This window comes from Linepithema humile, chromosome 4 (assembly GCF_040581485.1).
Source record: "Linepithema humile isolate Giens D197 chromosome 4, Lhum_UNIL_v1.0, whole genome shotgun sequence".
Classification (NCBI taxonomy): domain Eukaryota; kingdom Metazoa; phylum Arthropoda; class Insecta; order Hymenoptera; family Formicidae; genus Linepithema; species Linepithema humile.
The window spans coordinates 20,537,066-20,560,451 of record NC_090131.1 but is presented as its reverse complement, the minus strand read 5'-3'; the positions used below and the strand labels follow the sequence as shown (position 1 = coordinate 20,560,451).

The following is a 23,386-nucleotide window of genomic DNA, read 5'->3' as shown; positions in this document are numbered from 1 at the left end:
TTTTATTATATAATAAAATGTGTTTATAATAAAATTTTATTAATGCTGTCTCACATTCTATTTTTATTTCACGCGTGATTTATTTTAATCAAATTACAAAGCTTACTTCTGTTTATTATGCATTTTTATCGAATTAATTTTATTAATATATATATTAATTGAAATCTTAAATCATAAATTAAATTTCTTACAAATTGATCCAAACTTTCAACTTTTAAATTATTATTAAATTTGCGATTGATCCTTTTTAGCAATAAATTGTTCACATAATAAATTAAATAATATGCAATGATATTTTTATATGATATTCTATATGATATTCTATCTAAACTTTATTATTTGAGTTTTTTTTTAATAAAAGACTTTTAGATCATACTGTTGCGAGACAACTACTTTAAAATGAAATCCTTTGAATCACTTTGAAAGTCGATATGTATATTATTTGCATAGAGAGCCTATTCTTATAATACATCCGGTGAGCCGGAAACCACGGATAGAATCTTTTGCTTCGGCGTAACGCGATGCTACAGTTACACGCGTGCAAAGCAAGTGGAAATCAAATGTACATCGATAGCAACGCGAGAAAGAGAGAAAGCAAGAAGCAGAATAAGCGAGAAAAAAAGAAGAACAAGAATCACCGTTAGCAGTGCAGAAAAAAAACTTGATTGTCTGGTTCGGCGAACTTATCGAATGTACGCTTTTGCATCAAAGATGGAAAAATAATCAGATATTAACATTTTATTTTTTGCGATTTCTTTTGATTTGATGTTTGTTTCGTTAAAAAATTGCAGATGTAATATTTCCTTAAAAAGAGGTGTAATAAAATTTAAATATATGCGAAAGTATAAAATAGATGTACAGATAAAAAAATATAAAACTTATATGAGAATCGATAGGAGAATGTAAAGATATATAAGAACGTAAAGATGGATAGAGTAGGTATAATATCTCGTATACAACATCCGTGCGTTTAAGATTTAAAATACCAATAGTAGAAAAAGGTGGAAATAATGTCGGCCGCTAAATTGCCAACGCGATAAATGTCACCATCGTGCTTTATTTCCTCTATGAACCGAGTAAATCTGCGTTTTAACATTTAATTCTTAATGGCGCGGCCGAGCTCGGTGAGCACAATTGACTCTCGACGGGCGACTCTCCGTATTTTGCATCGTCAATCTAGCCAGCGATCGGCGTTCCACGATCTGTCCGAACGTGAGAGAGGATAACGATAACGGGAGTGCACGCCTGGGAAAACGATCCGTCCGTCTTCCGTGAGACGTAAGCGCGGTCTCTCGTTGCATCGGTTCGCCCGCGCGCGCGTTGCGCTCTCGACGGCGCGGCCCACGGGGGCCCCCACGAGATATGTGTAATGCAATGTTATTCATTTCCGCGAGCCACGGCGACGCTGGCGAACCGATTAAACGACAATTTCAGGCCCCTATATGCGGCCCTACAACGCGTACAGCTTGGTCGCGGCTTTCTCGTCGAGCGGAGACTTTATATGCGCCGAGAGAGCGAGACAAAGACGGAAGAAGCGAGATAGCTCGCAGCGAAGTAATCGCGATAGAGCCGGTCCGGTGATCGTTTCTGCACACTCGTCGTGGCAATTAACCGCGGCAATAACGATTTTTGTCCAGCCGCGTAATGCCCGAGCGCGGACAAACACCATTATAAGCGACGTGCTGCCTCGGCGCAGCGCGACAAAAATCGCAATACAGCGTCTCGCATATAATTATGATTTGTTACAAAGTTTCGAATGGCTCTATAACGTTTGACATGGGGAAGACGCGATGGTTATATACGCGAGCAACGAAAGTGTACATTTAGGTGCCTTTAAAAGGTATATTAATGACGAGTCGCATGGCCATCGAAAACTCGCCCGACGAGTATCCGTCTCTCTTGACTCTAGCAGCCACTCTTCGAAGTCAATGGCATTGTTAAAATAAATGACAGATGTCACAAATCACCAGACGTCGTAAAAAAGATACGAATCGATAAAAATACGCGAAGCATATTTCTACAAAGATTATTCGAGATAAATATTTATCAAAAAACTTTTATATGCGATATTATTAAAGAAAACTTTAATTCAAAGATAGCCGTGACGCAATTCTATAAAAAAAAATAGCTGTAATTTTAGACAGATAATATCAACTTAATTATCAAAAATGCATGACTAATGAAAACATCCATTATCAAAAATTTGTCAAGCGCTTCATCGTGTGAGAAGTTAACGTTCGTCCTTGGTTACGTCCTGATGCTGATGAACGCTGCGCGCCGCGCCCGTGTTTAATAAATGTAATCGCGCACGATATCCACGGCGCGACGTTACAGCGCAGTACGTTCGGCGATGTAACGACGAAAAGAGCGGTTAAGCTTCTTCCCTCTCGGCGCAGCGTGCAGCAAAACCCGTAGGACAGAACGAGCGCTATAGTGAAGTCCACTGAGCGGCGGTTAGCCTGGAGGCAACGGCACGATGAGCGATGGATCGGAACGATTCGGGAACAGTACAATCGGATGGCGGATAGCAGCCGGAATAATCCCGAACCTGCGGTACGAAAGCTCCAGGGTGGTTAATCGATCGATCGATTAATTGGCGGTTGGCGCGCGCCCTCGCTAGCGAACCACTGCTTGCTACGGAAAATACCGATTGATCAGAACAATAGATTGATCGTCTGCATGTCCGATAAGGCCAGCTGATAAGGTGCCGGGGCATTGTTCCCCGTTGCAAACAATTAATGATACGTCGCGATCGATAATCGACTGACCGTTCCTAGCTTCGCAGTCGCGAAGCTCTAGGCTACTTTCTCCGGCGTCTTTCGCTTGCACGGAGCCGCGGAAATGTTTCTCGGCCAGCCACTTCCGCGAGATACACTTAATATGAAAATACAAAGTAGATACAAGATGTTTTAATTTGTGTGACGTATTTTTACGAATTTTATTAATTCGAAAAGCGATATATTAAGATTCATTTTCAGTTGTATATTCTATCTTGAAAATTTGAATTGATCTCTTCAAAGAAGTTGCAATAGTTTGAATTATCGTTTGTTAAATTCTCAAACTGCGCGCTTCTTATCTAGATTTTGCACTTTGAGCTATCCGGATGTCAAAGCGTACAAATGTCCGGTGCAATAAAGTTCGAATGAAATTGACAGCTCGTCGCTCGGAACTGAAATTCACATTTTCCAGGATTCCACGAGAGATTGCCGATTCGCGTCTCCATGAAGCTCGAGGTATTCGTTTTCAGTTACGAACTGACGCTCGAGGCTTTCGCTGACGTTCGACGCCCGAGACAGGAACACGCTTCTTCCTCATATTAATCTAGGCTTGTTGAGCCCGCTTCTTATCCATAACGGATTTTTCTACGTTTTTGCCGTAGCCTCGCGCAACACAAGCACATTATCTCTAACGTGCTTCGTTCCCCACCGCGATTATCCTCCCGGCGAACGGTAAATCCCTTTCCGATGGACGATGGGCGGTCGTCAAATGTCGACTTGAAAACTTGACGTTTGTCTCTTTGTCCGCGCCTAGGATAATTTTATCGTTAGCTGTATCAATGTGCGTGGTATCATATCTTCTTTTTACAGACGTAAATTCTTGGAAGAATGACGCAATAATCTGTCTTTATCCTTTACGCATTCGCGCAAGGATCTTCCTTTGGAAAGTCGAAACTTGTTATCTCGAGCGGAACGTAAGAATAATCTTACAGTCGCAGTACTAATTTTGCTTTATATCTTTATTTTGAAATAAATGTGTTTGTTTCTATCTCTTGCTAAGTATGTTTATTCCGTTGTTACTCGCATGAGTTAATGTTTCATGACGAATAACGCTTCTGTACATCGTCCTCCAGCGTATCGTGTTTCCATATAAAACAGTACGCGCGCGTGTTACTCGTAGAACTCGATTAAACTCGAAACTATTGCGCGCAACGAGTTCACTGGGTTTCTAAGCTTCAGACGTACTCGTTCGCAAGTCGAATGTGTGCACGCTTCTCCTCGGTGAGCTTTTGTACGAAACGGAAATGGTAGGATGCAATTATTGCAGTCGCTGGCTTTCCTGTCTGCGCGCGCCAGCCGCGAGTGCATGACCGCCGACGGTCGATTAACTATGGCCTTCATCGCAACATTGATGCAAATAGGCGACATATATGCAACAAGGATCAAGTATCCGCCTCGAATTTTTGTAGACAATTTTATGCACCCTCGCTGTTCTTTCTCCCGTACAAAGGCAGATGATGGTTCTTTAGAATGCAAACGTGAATATTTTTTATTTCAAAAAAGAAACATATAGAAGAAACATACATATATAGTCTCGCTCCTGCTCTTGATATTTTTGAGAATATTGATAAAGCAAGGCAAGGCACAAAAGATCTTGAACGATGCTTAAATGGTTTTCTTCATCGTACATCGGCGAAGGAAAGTTCTATGCAGCGATAGCAGCATAATTGCACGTTTCGCTTACATCATCGCGCAATTTTAGCAGCGAACATTTTAGCGCATAACGTGGGCTAATTATTATCGAAACGTATCCCATAATCGATCGATATTAATTACCACGTGCTTTCATTATGTGATCTTTATAATCGACAGTAATAAACGTTTCAGCGTAATTAATCATTGTCGTCCTGGAAAAATGTAAGCAGACTTGCCACGGGGCATTGCGATAGTTGGTTCCTTTCGGAAATTTCCTAAGAAATACTAATGAGACTTTCCATCTTTGAACTTACGCTTGTAGTGCATTAGTACGCTTTATATTTAGCTCTTTCCTCGGCGAATCTTTCGTCATGAGTTGCTTCGTCGGGAAAAATTCGCGAAACGCTGTCTGAGCGCCGAGAGATGCATGCGCCGCGTCAAGAACAAACAAAGAGATGCTCGCAAACGAGTTCCGTGGGCAATTATAAATTACTTTGAATTAAATCGATGGCAACCACACACCACCGCCGCGCACGACGGATCTTGGCAAAAACTTTGCGCTTTTTACGATCACATATGCGCAAAATCTTTTACGGCGACGCATAATTGCAACGTGGCGAAAGGAGTGATAAACAACGCTCGTACGCAACTGCATTGTAAGACAGGACGGGCTGTCTTCCTCATCCGGTTTTGGCTCGCTCGCTTGCGCGTTGAATTTATCGGTATGCTTAATTGCCGCCCAGGATGAAACTCAAGCTTAAAACACGAGCCCTTTCATCGTGTTTTTTTTTCGCATGGATACATCGAAGTTGCACGATAAATAATAGAATTTATTAATATATGAATTTAATGAAAACCGATAATTCTCCTTATTCTTCTATTTTTATTGTATTTTGCGAATTCATTAAATCTTTTTTACTTTGAAGCAAGAACACCCATCGTTAAACAATGTCAAAAATAAAAAAGTAAATATATCATAATTTAGTGCTTTCTTAGTGCTTTTTCTAGAAACCATGAACAAAATTAAACTATATATCTCTCATTTCTGCGAGCATTATAAATTAAACATCAAAGGAACCGAAAAAGTAACTTAATGAGCATAATAAATTATAGGTGCACAAATATAACGATCGCAAACTTAATACTGTTTCTAAACCGGTATGAAATGCTTTGCGTGGAAAATCGGATGAGGACGCGGAGAGATCCATCGCGCTCTATAACGCCAATTTGCATGACCGATGATCGGGCCGCTACTATACACCAGTGACTAGGTGCATCATCATTACGCACTACCGAGATACGATCAAACTGTCCGTAATAACAGTCGCACGACCCCGCGCGCGTACACGGGAGAGCAAGGTCGCGTTTATTAAATTACGTCAAATTATTGGTACGCGTCGAAGGTATCCGGCCGGCGTTTAAACATAAAATAGCCTCGGCCTCGCTGGTTGTTTAACAGTGAGCAATCATGCTACTTTCCCAATTAAGTCGCTAATTTTAGCAGAAAGCGTGCAATTACGTGCATTAGCGTGCACAGAACCAAATTCTCGTGTAATACGTCCGCTGACTCACTTAATCGTCGGTCGATGACACAATGCACGCGTGCGATATAGAACTAAGTTACAGTAATTAAGTTATTTTATCGTCAATTATAAAAATTGTTTAACTGTTCCGAAGCAAAGCATGTTTTTCCTGTAATTATTTAAAATTTCAATTTTAATGTGTTGTTTTATTTCCGCTTGCAGATTCGACCGATGAAGGGCTAAAGAAGGCAAAGAGCGGTTCGGATGAGCAGCCGTGGATCTCCGACGTCGTTCGATTAATCAAAATTTGCAACAGGAGCTCAAAGGAAGAAAGACAGAAAGATGCGGAGATATTTCCGCGACTTCGCCATTCTTTCAGCGTTAATTGAATCGCAGACGCGAAAGCCATTCAAACTCGTCGTCCGATACACGATCGCACGTATCTATGCCCTATAAACACATACACACATACATACACGTACACGGCACGCATAGAGGACCCAAAAACCTGATCAACGCCGCGTACTTCCTGTGATCGTCGATTAACGATAAGCGGAATAATCAAAAATAGCGACGCAGCGGAAGGAAATATGTTCAGGTACGAATAAACACACGAATTATTACATGTAATACTGTAGAAAAAGATGACGACCGAAACGATTCCAAAGAGTATCGAGACTATAAACACACGACGAAGCAAAGCAGTAGAAGTAGTACGCGTAATTCATCTTAAAAATATAAAAGTGAGATCTATTCAAGAATTTTTTATATTTGAAACAGTTGCGTGAATATTTTTTTGTGTCTGGAAAATTAAATTAAAATATTAGCATGATGCAAATTACTTTCACGGCAAAAATGTATTTAAATGTGTATACTTAATATCATTTTACATACATCATTTGCTTTGTCTTCGTTACAAGTTAGAAGAAAAGGATCTTTTCGATTTTTCTGGTTGAAGATCTGATAATAATAATATCTACTTCAATGTAGGATTTGCATCCTTTTGGCGAAACAAATTTCCAATAAAAAATATATCAAATAAAATAAATTTTTGATTAAAATATAAATGTTTTGCCATTGGCAAAAATAATATTTATCGATGATAAACGCTTACTACAGCATAATATTATAGTATTGATAGTATTGTCAATATTTTTCGATTTTTTTATTTTACATAAAAGATGAAGAAAGCTTTAATTCCATGAAGTATACTTTCGTTACTCTTTGCTGTCGATTGAGAATAGGAATCGGAAAGTTGGGGGGAAAAGATCGAGTCTACGTGCTGTAATTGCACATTTTCTAAAGAACTGTACGACTTGCGTACGCGTACATCAGAACATCGCCTCGTACACGAGTAGTAGACTTTTTTATAAAAGATGCGCTTCGACGGACCTTCAGAGTCTGGCGAACTGCATAGTTAAGGACACGAATGCCATAATAATGACCAAGTTTTGTGGTTGTACTTAAGTCATATTTTATATTCTACTATTAAGATGCTAAGCGTAAGTTACTTCATATTCCATTATCAAAGTGTCTTTATCACGGTTATCGCGCTATGTTTTTATCTTTGTATCGTCAAGCTGGACGGCGAATCGACGTCATTTCGCGTCGGTTGCCGAAAACTGGCGCAAGCTGTGAGAATCTTGTAATACTGTCTACCTGCACTTGTGATCATATATTTAACTTGAATTTCAGAGGATAAATTGAGCATTCAATTACCGACTTTCAAAGTACGATTAAATATGTACAGAGTAAATTTTATCACAATTTGCCTTGATAATCATTTAACGTAAAAGATTTAAAAAAAAACATTAATTAATAAACTAAATTATAAATTGGATATTGTTTTTTAAATTGGATAATTAGCAAAACAACTTGAAAGCATTTTTACAATCTAAGCGCTCAGTTTTTCTATGTTTCGTATATATCAGATTTTTGAGTCCAATTTTAAATACTGGCATTTTATACCAGAAATAAAGTAATTTTGGGCACGCGACGAAATCTTAGCTGCGATACATAAAATTCTATTATAGCATTTATTTTTATTTTAATGTTAAAAAATCCATCGACAAAAATATCGTCTGTGACAATTGCGATCGCATGGACGCAATATAGACGATAACGACTAACTCTCTCATCGAAAGTCAGGTGCGAGACCGCCTCTCAGTTGATGGTCCCGACCAAAGGGCTCGTTTGGACCTTGGTCTCATTTTTGTGATTATTATTTAAATACACGTTAAGTAAACAATAGAATAGATTAGATTTGTTATAAGTAAATATGAGAATAGCCGTTGTACCGGTTGGTCTTACAGAGATGATATCAATTTCTGTTCAACAGCGGAAAGAAGCGCAATAATCAATTATCCGAGATATTTTAATTATGCTCATATATAATATGTTTATCCAAGAAAAAAAAATTGACAGATATTCTTTGATTATCTGCAAGATGAAACATATCAAATGTGCGATGAAAAAAAATCGAAAATAAGTGGCCTTCTTCAAAGAGAAAATTATGAGCTAAATGAAAATGTTCAACAATCAGGATACGTTTGTCACAACTAGATATATTACGAATGTATAATAAGTTTCTAGATTTACAGTACGAAGTATATAGATTCTATTATCATGGATATTATATCGCGTAACGAATTTGTATGGAAGGCACTCGGTCCCCTTTACGACAGAACTCTGTGTGTTATAAGCGTGTGCCGAGTGAATGCGCTTATTTCGTATGTTGATGTTCTCAGAGAGTATAATTTTGCCATGATGACGAGCACCGAAAAAAAAAGAAGAACTTCCAACAGAGAGCTTATAATGTCGATATCGCGCAACTAGAGTTATTTTTCTAGTTCCTGGGGGCATTGGGTGTCAATGGATCTCCGTATGAGCAAAAACGAACAGATCTATACGATATAGCTGTACAATCGGCTTATCAATATCACTGTATCGTCAGACACGTCCTCGCGGCGAAATACTCAACGCGTAAGGGTCGAGGATCGTTGTGCCTTCGTGTATGCATGTTAAAATACGTTTAATGATTGTAAGAAGAGCAGACATCCACACTTTGTGATTCTATAAGCAGTTGTTCATTTTTTATACTTTCTTTAATGCTTACCTAGGATAGCTTGTGTACTCTAAAGAGAGTGTTTCAATAAAAATCACAGTGAAATAACTTGCAATTTAATACCTGTATCTCTTTCCTACAATTATTTATTCTTTTGTGCAAAAAGTAAAAAATTTTCTCCGTTATACTTTTTATTACTTTTAAAATCTTTTTCCTAACTCACAATATTCTTATATACAATTATCTTTATTATTTATTTCAATAAAATATTTTTTATGGAAAAAATTTTAAAGTCGTTCAAAGAAATAGATAAAAAAAGACTTAAAATAAATTTTTCGCAAAATTATTGATATTCTAAATAAAATAAAACGCAAACTTATTCATCAAATATTTTATTGCATAAAAATCGTTTGGATCGAAATCTAATTTACTTAATTGTTTATATTACAGGTGGGGGAGGGGATTATACAAAGGACGACACAGCGAATAACATGATTTATTATTTTTTTATATTCAAGGTATCTCGAATGAATGTTACAAGCAATAAAGTAATCAAAGATAATGAATGAAAAGCGATAAAACTAAAATCCAATATTACACCTCTTTCGTTAGTGATTACATTATCTCATTTTCGAATGACTGATTTTTTTTCGCAGTTAGCATTTTTTCTCGTTTTCTTCTCTTTCTCTTTTTTTTTTCTTTTTTTTTTAATAATTTGTACTTCTCTTGGCGCAATCTCTTGGCTCTCTAATTTTTAAGGAGCCAATCAATTGCTTTCCAACGTTGACAGATTTGCGAGGTTTATTATACTTTATCGTATAACGATAATGATATTCAGGAACGATGCCACTTGATTCACGAATCTTGGAAAGAAAAGTTCTTCGCGAGAGATCGCGTTTATTAAACTTACTTCAATCAGTGCAGTTTTATGTGTCTATAATTAGTCGAACAAATGCCTTGGTAGACTTCCTAAGTTATAAAAAATATTTATTCAATGAACTGAGTGCTAAAGTTCTTTTATCAGTGGGAAAAAATGTAGAAGGAAGAATTGCTCAAACGTCGATCTCTCATTCGTTGACGAGTATACGCAAATTGAAACATATACTACGTAAAGTAATGTGTAAATCAGGCCGCATCGTTGCAATAACGATGGCAAACGAGTGTTTGCCGTCGTTATATATTCCGCTTAATAAAATCTTGTTGATTAAAAATAACGAAACGCTAGTTATATAATAACTTTTCTAATTAACGATTATTTGGTAATATACAAAGTAGTAGAAAAGAGGGAAAAGCAAGTCCATCTCCTATCTTGTAGATTTTTCTTCGTAAATATAAAAACGTAACGCGTAGTATCTAAAGTATATGTACGTGTTCCAGGACGTTTCGAAGATGTTCTGATCGCGCGGAGAAATAGGATAATTAGTACAAATCAATTTCAATCGGATAATCGCTTCTTAAACTTTTTCAGTGATAAGCGAGAAACAATATTTTATTTTCAGAAAGAAAATGTAATTTATTGTAGAATTAATGAATCGCTCAGCGTTGGATGACACTTCGAATACAAACTGTCGAATTCTTATTGATTTCATATATTAAAATTTGCACGAGCAATTTATCACGTTGAAAATTAGCTCAAGAAAAGAACGGATTGTCGAAAATGCGTCGTTGAAAAGTCCCGAGCGTAAAAAGACGAAATCGTCGCGAACTTTGAAACTTGTCCGCGCGATCGTTGCTGCCGCATCGTGGAACTCACGTTTTAATTGCATGCGTACAGCTTTAATATTCCTTCTCTTTTATGTAATGTATCGTTATAATGTTCGTGTAACAATAAAGCAATACGCAAATAGTATTGAAGACTTCTCGTTCGGAGGTGGCTGCTTGTGTTAGCGCGTTCCGTGCATTCGCGCAGAGGAATTCCATTAGCTCTAAGACACTTCGCTTTTTTACGTATCTTTATCTAACGCATTCTCTTTCCGTCTCCCCCCCCCCCCTCTCTTCTAATTCTTTTCTCTCACTTTTGCTCTCGTATACATTCCCTTTTTTGCCCTAAAGTGCATCTTGCAATCAGCAATATAATTAATGAGCCGCCAACATTCTATTTTCTGGTATATATTTCACTCGGAGCATACAATCCAGAACTGTCGTTGTATTTCTCGATTTTTTAGTCAATTTAGAGTTGGCTTTTGTGATCGATTAGAGTAAATATAATATACTAATGTATTCTCTAATATATAGAAATAAAAATCTTTTACAGATTTTTAAATAATTGCCCAATTATTAAATTAGTTAATAACTATTATAATTAGTATTTCTCGGCATTTAATAATTACTTTTATCATTGCGCATTTACAAGAAATTCAAATAGACATACGAGATTCCTTGATTGTTCGCAAAAATAACAGAGTCGTGTTTCCACTTTGATTTTTCAAACATGATTTTGTCGCTGCCTTTTTTTTGCCAGCATACAATTATCAATCTCATTTATCTTTTTCTTTTCGAAAAAATACGTGGCAAAATACCAATCGATAAAAGAATTGTAGGTAAGAGCCGAATATATTCGCTTCGCACGTATTTCTCATGGAAGGAGTTCTATAATAAAGAGTGCGCGTAACTAAGTGTTTCTTCAATCACAGTTCTGCCAATTTGAATTCTATTCTTACTTAGCCAAATATCAGGGAAGATGATCGCTTTCATTTTTTCCCAATACTTTCCAATATTTAATGATATCTCGAATTAAATTAATACATTGAATTAATATCCTCTTCCCTTAAAATAGATTTAAGAATTTACGTTTACTATCTATTTACCTTCCGAGCGAAAAGCTTTTCGTTTTTTTTCAATCGCAAATAACGCAAAAAACTTTCCGTTACACAAACTGTTTTTTTTTTTTAGAAAGTACCAATCTCGAAAAATGCTCCGAATTGGAACTTTCTTTATATTGACGACTTCCTCCATGGTTCTAGTCTAGAATTACGACTTCTCGAACTCTACGCCTTAGCACGAAACTATCGCTTTTTCAGCCGCTTCCGATATCTCTGTTCTATTTCTTGTACGATAGTAATCATAATTCTTAACGCTATCCGTCGACCCGAACGAATTATGCGGATCGTCCCTGTCATCGGCATAAATATTAACGAACATTTCCGAGATTCGCTCGAGTCGCCGCGTTGCAGTCGGCGCTCTTATTAGTTTAGGGAGCTTAATCGACATTAATTTCTCTCATACTTCCTCACTCACAAAATCAATTCACTCTCTTTCTTTCCTTCCTGGCACTCTATATGACTATCTACTTTTCCTATCGCTTTGTCGATCGTTTCTAGCATTGCGACACGCCGCATTTTATATATCCCGGTTTATTCTTCTTTAATTCTGCATATTACTTCTAGGTGATTAATATTGACATTGATGACCGACATAAGACTGTTCATTTTTTTGGATAGCTAGTGCTTTCGATTCTTAAAGAAAAGCACACAAGGAAAAAGCAAAACTATAACAAGACAATTCAAAACTAATCATCCAAAACGTCGTAATAATTCATTCTTCTAATTCTTCTTTACTTATTTAAAATTTTTTCACAATAAATTTTATAATTATATAATATCGCAATTTCCGACAAATTAAATCTTTTTTTTGGATATCAATAAATAAACGTATCACGAAGCTGTTTGTTGGAGAAATTCAGAGATTAAATTTGCACGTTCACACACTTGCACCGAGTATATTTATTAAAAAGTTTGCAACATAGTTGCTCACCCACTGCCTATAAATAAGTAATGCGAAAAAGTGACCTAATTTCACGCGAAAATATCATATATATTTTGCCGAACGTTTCGTATTTTTTCTGGCATTACATCATTTCCATATCTCGACTTTTCGACAGGGGCGATTAACAGTCGTACTCATAATGCAATAAGTTACACGATTTGTACGATTTCTCGTGATTCAATGTCTAGGATACGGATCGGCAATGCTCGATCGCGCTACGTTTTATCTTACGCTAAATACTAATCGATACTTGCATGGCGCTTTATTTGCAAAGAATATTAATTAATCGTAAGAATAATCACAATTACATATAATTAAATCATAGAAATACATCACAGAGAATTATATCTTTCCCCCTCCATTTATATTACCGACTTCGTATAGGATCTCCTAGAATAAATGCCAGTCAGCCAAATTCGTTAATGCGTGCATAATTTCTCATCGTTTCCCAATCCCGAATAATCCTTTCACCGAAACGTTCGATCTACATACGGCGATAAATTGTGTCGTCTCTAACGTCAAAGAACGGCTCGTTCTTTCTCGGGGCAGAATTTTGACAAAAAGATTTGAATCTTACAATCCGAAAAAACTTTTTACGTGGAAGGATTACACGCGTCATCCTCTCTTACAAATGCCTAAACACAAATCTCATTCATACTAGTGACGGATTTCAAGCTCCAAATTGAGCAATGACGTAAGACATGAAATAAAAACAGAGCCAAGACAATAATAACAACAAGTTCGAAACAACTAACCCATACTTTTGATGCATATATATTTTTTTCAATAATTAACTTTAGTTTCTTTCATTTCTTCATACCTTTTTAATCCTATTTTTATTTCGAGTCTTCAATTGGAAGCTCCATGATTTATGATTGACAATCGTAACATCACTCTTCACGCGTCATTACGGAAATCTATCATTTGTTAAGAATTACAGTTAAAAATAAATAATCGTAAATTCGTAAAACAATTCGAAAAGAATGAGACGAATGAGATTATTTGTCATTAAATCCGCCACTGATTCACGCAACACACACTCTGTCGCATATATGTCTCTTTTTGCTCTCATTTTCTCTCTCAGATCGGCTCATCCTCGACCGGTTATAATTACTTATTACAAACGATTACACTCAAAATTCAATGGCAGTCTGTTCTTGTGTGTGAGCAGCGTTTACGGCGTGCGGACAACATTCGCTTCATCTGGCAAAATCGCATTCAGATCCGGAATGAGAACGTATGCGGTAAACGCGGCTTGAACTTGAGGAACTTCATTCTTTTTTTCCCGATCGCGTTTAGAGTTTCAATTTTTTTTTTATTATTATTATTTATTAATTGCGCTCACACCTGTCGGTGTCTCGGCTCTTTCGTCTCAGTCTCGAAAGGTTGTTCTCCTGTTTTAGTTTATAAAAAGAAGAGATTCTCGATATTGTATCGAAGATGCTCGTATCGCATCAGACTATCATTTGTCTACACGTAGAAAAAAGCGCGTATTTTAACAAGAACAATGCCGCCTCACTCCACTTTTGTGTAATAGAAAAGCTGAACTGTTTCGTGGTCATTGTCAGAGATGAAACGATGAATTCATTGACTGGATAGATATGTGGCTGTAGAAAAACTCGTGAACCTATTAAAGTGTTCAATGCAGAAATGGTCTCATTTATTTTTTTCCAGTTTTAATTTGATCTCCCACCTGTTTTATTATCAGTCTTTATTCTAATTCTTCAGTTTAAAACCATCGACAAGTGTGTTTTCCATTTTCTTAAAAAATTTGATGTGATTTGTGACGATGAAGCTAAAAGTTTCTCAAACTGTTCGCAGAGGATTAAAATTAAAAACAAATATGGCAATTTTCTCCAAAAAATTCTTAAATAGTTAGACCATCATTGCATTGAAATTCTTCTGCAACCCTTAAACTCTTCGACTTGTGCAGTATAACAGTAACTTCGAGTGACAATCGCGAAAAGATTTATCGACTCGGTTCGTTCGTCTCAGTTGCATTTATCCTGTTGATCGTGCTGTCTAATCATTAATTATTTCATAACTTGTGTTATTTTTTTTCGTGTCAAAAAACTCCATAAATAATTGTTCGCGAATAATTGATTGTAGTAATCGATAATTGAATTCTCTCATTGATTACAGTTAATTCTGTTTAGGATCGAGCGACGATTCGAGCCTAATAAATCAAGTTACGTCTTGCATAAATTATAAAATACGGATAGCTTTATCGATGGGATTTTCAATAGAAAAGACGATCGAACACTTTTTAATTCGAATTGACTATTATTAGTGTAAAAGGTGATCTCTAAAGGAGCCATGTGATTTTTCGGCTAAGTCTTTCTGTTCTCTTCATACTCGCGATCAACTGTGTGGACGGTGCAATTATAAAATTGGAGTAATACGTCGCATATTTGCAATACGAACAATCCAGCATGATATTTATAAATTTCAATGGCCAATTTTTGTTCAGCATCAATTACTCTACTTCACTTTATATTCTTTTAATGTTCGTAACGCTAAAATTAAATTTTTTTTCGAATAGCACCAACATGCTGCCAATTGAAATCAATTGCAAATTTTTATATGCAGAGAATATTTAATTTTTTTTTCCCCCGTTTTCGTTATTACATGTAATGCGGTGTATTGCTGCCACAGTAATCCTTTGTATCGGTTATGCATTAAAAGCTTTCTAGTAAGATTTTATTTGGTCGATATTATGTTTTCCTCATTCTTATTCGAGTTATAATATTAAATTGGTTTCAATGGCTTTAAAAAATTTTGATCAGCGTATCGCTAATCCAAAGCTTTTTGAGGAACGTGTGTGTTGTTAGTATATAGTTACTAAATTAGTACGTTTCCTCAACCTTGTCCGAATAATAGTACTCAATGAAAATTGTGTCACGTGTTTCCGAAAATTTCATTGACGATGAAAGGATACTTACAGTGCCGACGAGAATTTACTTATAAAAAGTGTAATAAATTGCAGACCAAAAAATGGAAACTTTAATTGAGCTTTATTAGAAATAAACCTTCTATCCTTTGGCAATTAGTCACATACTTCTCAGTCTTCATAGTTAAGAGATCGATACTCCTTGAGATGCAATATCTAAATATCTAGATACGCATCTTCAGTACAGTTAATATTAAACAGCGTTCAACGCGGCTGCAGAAATCTAAGAAGTACGTAAACAAGTGTTACAAAAGACAGACGTTTTATTTCGATGAGATTTCGTCTCGAAAGAAGAATGTTTGACTTTCATTTTTCAGTCATTTTCTTACACGAATAAACTTCCGGCCGGCTCTGTGTTTCAAAGTATTGCGAAAATGTTTGAGATCCCTGTTTGATGCCTATCGCAGTACTGACTTTCCCTCGTCTCTTTTCACTACTTCCGGTCCAAGTTAACGAGAAGTACGCCTCAAAATACGATATACGAATGCATTCTTCAATCACAGAAGCTCTTTCTCTCTCTTTCTCTCACTCTTTTTCTCTCTTTTTCGTTCTCTCAACTTTTGTGATATTGACGATTGCTCTATTGCACGCCTGAGTTTTCATCGCGCGCCGCATGAGCTCGAAATCATTCTTCAGTCGACGGATACGGAGTTCGATATGATTCCAAGTCCAGTCTAGTGTTGTTTGAGAAGAAAAAAAAAGAAATATATTTCAAGAACTTGAAAAAAAAAGTAAACATCTTTTTAGCGCACTACATTACGTCTACGCGCTCTCACGCTCATTCTTCTGCTCTTTCTTCTTTCTCTCCCTTCCTCTCTGTCATTCATTCGTAAATTTACGCAAGACACGCGCCCGCGATACACACACTATTCAGTTCTATTCCTGAAAACGACTTCTGGAATATGCCGCTACTTACTCGTATTACAACGTTTCCACTATTTTATACGCACGATCTACATATCTGTCTAGCATCCTCTCTATGTCTCGTACCCCTTCTTACATACTTTTACATTCGTTTTCTGTCTTTACTCGTCTATTTACCTATCTACCTCTCTGTTGTACATTCTTCCGCCAGCACTCTAACGCTCTATGGTTTTTGCGCTATATACATCTCTCCTGGCGGGCCCGTGGCGAAAGAGAGCGGGACGCTAGCCCGATTAAAAAAATAATTACTCGATTTCGCGGAACGTCTATGTCGCCGAATTTCGATGCGCCGCGCTCTAGAAAGCAAACGGGCGTGACGCCAAGTGATTCTTTGGCAAACATCCAAAGACATCCAAAAAATGTCCTAATCTTCCATACATTCAAAAGCATCCCATTCTTCCCGACATCTCTCTGAAGGATGCCCCAATCTTGCTCCAAAGTCTTTTAAATTGTTCGAGGTTTTTCCGCTCCGAAGAGAAGAGTTAACGCCGTGCCCTTTTATTTCAAACGGCAGCGCTAGCTCTTAATAACGAACGCGACCCGTAATCTTCAAGAGGCGGCTGATTGATTAATCTCGGCGTCACTCTCAGTCGCCATTTGCCACAACGTACAAATCAGATTAATCTTAAACAGTAAAAGCTTCTTTGTCGTTCTCGTGATCGCACAGCCACGCTCTCGCTCGCAATCCTCGAATCTGATGTTCTTTCTCTTTACTCTTCTCGCATGCATCTATGCACTCTCTGCTATTCTCAGCGCGCTTACATTACTCTATCAGCGATTTTCTTTAGCAGCTAAACCGTACCCCGCAAACTGTTATTCCTTCCTGTTCTTTTTTTTCAACGAAGCTGTAGAGGAGTTATAGGAGCCATTGTTTTTTTTTATATGTAATATATATTTATATATATTTATACTTTATATGTATATATTCAACGATAAAAAAGATCGCTTCGATCGAGTCGATCGAGTGTCCGTGTCACCGTGACACGCGGTGACAACTCTCTCTCACACACTCTCTCTCTCTCTCTCTCTATCTTTTCAAAAAAACTGTAATCTTCGTGCGGCCGTTAAATCTAAATCGCTAATTACAATCTCATTTGGAATTTCTTTCTTGCGTTCTATTTGCCTCACAAATGAAACGTCGCTCGAAGATCAACATTTCGAAACCTCATTCTTGAACCCACGCAAACAAATCGAAAACAATATCTAATACTTTTCTTACACACGTCGCAACGGATTTCAAAGCGACATTAAAGTGTCATGAACATTTTGTGATTGAAATTTTCGATACCTCGCTGCGCGTTTTCCAATGAAATCGAAAAGTTTTATAGAAAAGAGAACATAATGCTTAAAATAGCATTTTGAGCAAATTGCTTTCCAAAATTGTATCCTTCTATTTCCAATATTTTTTACTTTTAACCAAATTAAAACAAAAAAATTGTGCCACATAATTATATCGTATAAGAGATAAGATTTTATGTATGCAGAAAACTACCAAAATCGAACAAAAAATCAAAAAGTAAGTTAGAACCGAACATTATCGTATCAAGAGAAACAAAAATTATCAAAAGTTATCATTTCAAACTATGCCATTAACAGATAACGTACATCATTCATGCTGATAACATTCACAAATGCGTACGAGTGCAACGTAATACGCATGCGAAACAAAGCACTTATTACTCGCTTGTAATTAAATCTTGCAGCATAACAAGTTATAAATAACGATTCGACGAGCACGTAAAGTGATAGATTAGCGAACGATTAACAGTTAAAGAAATATATAAAATAAAACACGTTTAAATCATTATGTGGTATCAATAGTTGCAAAATAGTTATATCACAGACAGCGTGAATAGTCCAACAGATTAAATGCGAATTTTACTGTAAACGCAAAATTTGTATTAATATCCAATATTTAAAATATAAAAGTATAGATCTCATATCATAATAATCATTATCGTCATTAGTAATAGACTAGTATTATCCCGAAAATATTGTAATTAAAATACATATAATATATAACATAACATATAATATATAATAAAATATAAATACATACACATAACATAAAATCCTCTGAATGAGTTTTTTTTTTAATCTCTTGCTGCATTATTACGATAAATTAAAAAAAGAAACTGGCAAATTTGAAACTTTATATTTATACATGCTACCATTGCATTCGCAAAGAATGATATCAGGATGTACGTGGTAAAGTATTTTTCATAAATTAAGCTGCATAGTGCTAATGTAACAAAAGAAAAATAATTTGTTCTATTAAATCGACAGTTTGATTTTGAACAAGACAATTTTTGAAATAGCTTGTTAATTCGATCCCGAGACATTACGATGTTGTAATATCGTAATATCATCGATCTCGTCTACGTCGACATTTGCACAGCGATGTTTCGAACTTTCTGCAGTTCGGTGGTCTTGCTCTGTCACTCAAATCATGACACGTTAATGCGATACACAAAATAAAATAGAAACGCGCCGAAATGAAACAATTAAAGGAGAAAGAAAGAATCGGTATCGATTGCATATAACTCGAGGATTATCAAGAGATTTCTTAAATGTGTGCAACGCACATGCGGCGTATGCGCGCACACTTTCGTATACTTTATAGCACGCAATGTATTACGTACGTGTTATGTGTAATTTGTGTATATGTATAAACGTGTGTATGTGTGTATTATGGAAGCGCGGAAGATATTCGCACGAGATTTCCGGAACTATCAAAATTAGATGTACAAAAGAAAACGAGACATGTATATCGGACTCGCATGGGAGAAATTCAATTTGTTTCCAACTCAACAACATAATCCTTTATCTTGAAAAATGTTTCCAATAATTTTTCCAACTGATTCGCCAACTCAGTTAGCAGCAGCAAATCAGTTAGCTAAACGGCATCGCTTTACATTCGGTGCTTCATTAATTTTGCTACTGAAGAATATAGCACGACATTGTAGAAGACAATAGTTCTGTCAATGAAAGCTTGCCACGTGAAAAGTAGTAAATGCTATAGATTTTTATATCGCAGCGAGAATTATAGCAAGGAAAATATGGAAAGTGGAAACGAAGGTAAATTTCTCTATTCTTTTTAGGCCCTCGTGCGTCCTCGCGTGAACGTCGACATCGAGCTTTGTACATTACCTTCGAGATCCGCGATTTTGGAAACGCAGGATCACACTTTCATCGCGAATGTCGAAAGTCTAACATAGAATCATAACTCCTACATAGGGCGCCTCTCGTACGTTTCGAAATTGATTGTTTCATTACACACTTTTTCTAGTCCAAAAACTTAATAGAATTTGTTTGCATGCTACAAAATGAGTAATAGAAATGTCAAACAGCATGTAAAAAGTATGCGAATATGCGATGTCAAAATGAAATATCGTTAGTTAACTAACTAACTACGGCAGCGAAAGGTACGAAGGACGCGTTTTACATTATCCTATTTTAGCATTGTGGTACGTCAGCTAGGTGATAATGTGTTTATATATGTGATATATCCGCTAAAAGATATTATATACACACAATACAATTACGGAGTAGCGTCACATTTATCATACAGACATTATTAACTTGGATGTATTTCAAATTGTGTAGTCAGCTAAACAATTCCTACGTTTATCCTAACTGCTAGGAGATTAACTAAAGGTCTTAATCGTAATGCTGTCTTATACCGCGTCTTACTTCTCTTGTTCACTAATTTACTTACATACTTAAAGAGTACTTAAAATTAATTTCCTGTAGGCATTTATATGTATGCATTAAACTCTTATAAACTTACGTCGTTCTCGTACATTAATCAACGTCATCGTAGAAAAGAAAGTAGTAATAATAGTAGTAATAATAATAGTAGTAGTAATAGCAGCAATAATTGTGTAAATTATGGACGAAAGAATACGTACTAATATAATCGGTTAAAAATCGCTTGTTCAATCGACAAATCACTCGGTGAAATGGTAGTATCGCATGGGAAAAAAAAACACAAAAAAGTAACATAGTATACAGACGCATGCGAATGAAAGAAAAGAAGAAAAAACAAAACGTAACGATTATTCTTTCTCTCTCTTTCTCTCTCTTTCACCGCCGGTCGATCTATCCTTCGACTCACTCCGGAAGTCGATCGCTCCTCTTCTCGAAAGGCACGAGAAAATGTAAATTCCAAGCCTCTTAGTCTCGTATTCGCAAGTTGTAAGAAATTTTTATGTCACGTAGAAAAAACTCGTACACTGTATATACGTACGGCAGAGTTAAGAATGATCGCAGAAAGAATCACACATTGCGTAAAAAGATCATCATTCCAGTTTCGATCCTTGCGATTATTAATGTCGATCAACACTGATTCAATAAGATAGGTGGTCGGTGATGCGATGGGAATGACGGCCGGGAGAAGTTGCTGTTTTGTCAAGAGGAACGTCTCCGGTCACCGGTATCGCTTTGACGAGTGATAAGATAGAGAAGACGAGCGATCGTGGACTCGCTGCTTTCCGTCTGTCGGATGTACCGACCAGCGCTACACAGCTTACGTACATTACGTCTACTCCGAAGGAACAAAACATTTGGGTATTCTCTGGGAATATTTGGCACAGATTAAACGGAATTTTTAATCCGCGACACGTCTCAATACGACGAGAACACAGAAGAAGAGAGTCACGCAGACACGCGCGCGGGGACGATACACCGGGGCTGGATTGATGGTTGATCGCGCGGGGACTTGTTCCCCGTAGCGTTACTCTACCATGTGTCAAAGTACGAAAGCATTGCGCACGGACATATTTTGATTAAATTTGGTTGTTACGACAGTCCACGTCCTTCTACACGCTTCTCGTTTGTCCAATGGTAATCCCGTAATAAGTATCAAAAGAACATACATCGTTATATCTTAATCTCTCCTTGTGTCGTTATCTCGTATTTTCTTAATTTTCGTAACAATATAAAAAAAGAACGTAAATATGTATTTTACACGTAATATATATGAATGTAATATATGTATATATCATACAGCGTACGCGGGCTTATTCGCTAGGAATATTATCATGGTAGTTATTTGCTTAAGTCTAAAAAAGGTGTTACCTACTAAAATAGAGGAGGAGGGAAGGACCAAGGGGAGCGTCATTTTGTGAAGAGAAACAGACTTTCCTCTAGAGGGATGGAGGGATTATAGGGGAACCTTTCGAGATTCAAAGGCGATCTCGTGGCAAACACTTCGGAAATACGTTCGGGAGGAATCATTAGTATTTACATGAGAAAAAGTGGGAAAGCAACATTTCCGTTTCGACGACTCGGCGACCAGGATTCTTTCGTCGAGTTTCGAGCTTGGCTCTATCTTCGCCTAAATTATATCCACGATTTCAAATCGCTTTGTCCCTTCTATTTAAAGATCCTTCCATTGGAACTTTCATAGTGACGCAACACACCGCTTTTTCTCGTCAGACACTACGCGATTTTTTCAAGGCGAAAACGAGCAAAGCGCGTAGTAGGAACATATGTAAAATCTATCTTGAAAAAAGTATCCCCGGTGATCATTGGTGATTGACGGGGACGGATAGCATCTTTCGTTCTCCAGCACCGGAGAATGCGCGCAATACGCAATTGTGATAACCGTCGCCGTCGTAACTCGTCTCTGCGAAGTGCTCTCTCCCTTTCTCTCTCTCTCTCTCTCTCTCTCTCTCTCTCTCTCTCTCTCTCTCTCTCTCTCTCTCTCTCTCTCTCTCTCTCTCTCTCTCTCTCTCTCTCTCTCTCTCTCTCTCTCTCTCTCTCTCTCTCTCTCTCTCTCTCTCTCTCTCTCTCTCTCCTCTCCTCTCCTCTCCTCTCCTCTCCCTCACACACGCACACACCCACAAACACACTCTTTCACTCTCTCTCTCTCTCTCTTTCTCTCTCTCTCTTTCTTTCTTTCTTTTCTCTCTCTCTCTCTCTCTCTCAAATCAGCTGAAAAGATTTCTTCATTTCTGAACAATGAATCGCAATGATGTCGAGCGGTGGAGGCGAATGTATCGTTCAGTGTATAAGGCGCGGCGCATTGCTGGATCACGAGTGTTTCACCACGATTACGCCGGGCCGCTGCTGGGTCTGCTGTTGCGTGTGAAACTGGAGGAAGTGTTCGGTGTGCAGCATCCGTTGCTTCGTGGATGCTGTTGTAGCGGGTGTAACCGAGGACGTCGAGGAAGAGGAGGAGGAGGAGGACGTCGTGGTCGCGGACTTCGTTGAAGTTGAGTTTGCCGCTGTCTGCTGCTGCTGCTGCTGCTGCTGCTGTTGCTGCTGCTGCTGCTGTTGCTGCTGCTGTTGCTGCTGCTGCTGCTGCTGTTTGTTGGTCAACGCCAACGGTACGTCCTGCGCGGGCTCATCGCTGAACAAATGATCGCCCTCTAAATGACGTATCGCCTCGACAATCGTTTCTAGATTCTGCCGGGATGTATTTGCAATGTATAGCCTCGCCTGCGGCGTGCCATCGTCTAGAGAATTTGATGGAGAAGGCAACCTGCGGTCGAGGAATCTCTTGTTAAATTCTTGAATGAACAATTATCAAATATTCTGATCTTTTCTGAATGACGTGCTGATTTTTTTCCTGCGATAAATTAAATCTTGCTCACGTGAGAAAATGCTTGTAAAAATTTTTCATATAGGCTGTCGTATTGAACAAAATTACGTATTTTGAGAAGAAAGGAAAACTAGGGGAGACTTCATATTTAAAATAAACTTCCTAATTATCGATCGGATTCGTTCTTGTTCTATGCATCTC

The 23,386-nt window shown here is 37.4% G+C and overlaps 2 protein-coding genes across 7 annotated transcripts in view; one reads left to right on the top strand and one right to left on the bottom strand.

Moving 5' to 3' along the window:
- The window catches only part of sano (serrano), a 122,857-nt gene extending 113,750 nt beyond the window's left edge, over positions 1-9,107 (top strand). For all 4 annotated transcript variants that reach the window (XM_012368185.2, XM_012368184.2, XM_067354533.1 and 1 more), the window contains one exon: positions 6,158-9,107. The gene's annotated coding sequence lies outside the window, so the exon portion shown is untranslated. The remainder of the gene's footprint in view (positions 1-6,157) is intronic.
- A 379-nt stretch (positions 9,108-9,486) lies between these two features.
- The window catches only part of crp (cropped), a 118,716-nt gene continuing 104,816 nt past the window's right edge, over positions 9,487-23,386 (bottom strand). For all 3 annotated transcript variants that reach the window (XM_012368172.2, XM_067354535.1, XM_067354536.1), the window contains exon 6: positions 9,487-23,125. In XM_012368172.2, the coding sequence (XP_012223595.1) occupies positions 22,675-23,125 (451 nt within the window). In that variant the 3' untranslated portion in view covers positions 9,487-22,674. The remainder of the gene's footprint in view (positions 23,126-23,386) is intronic.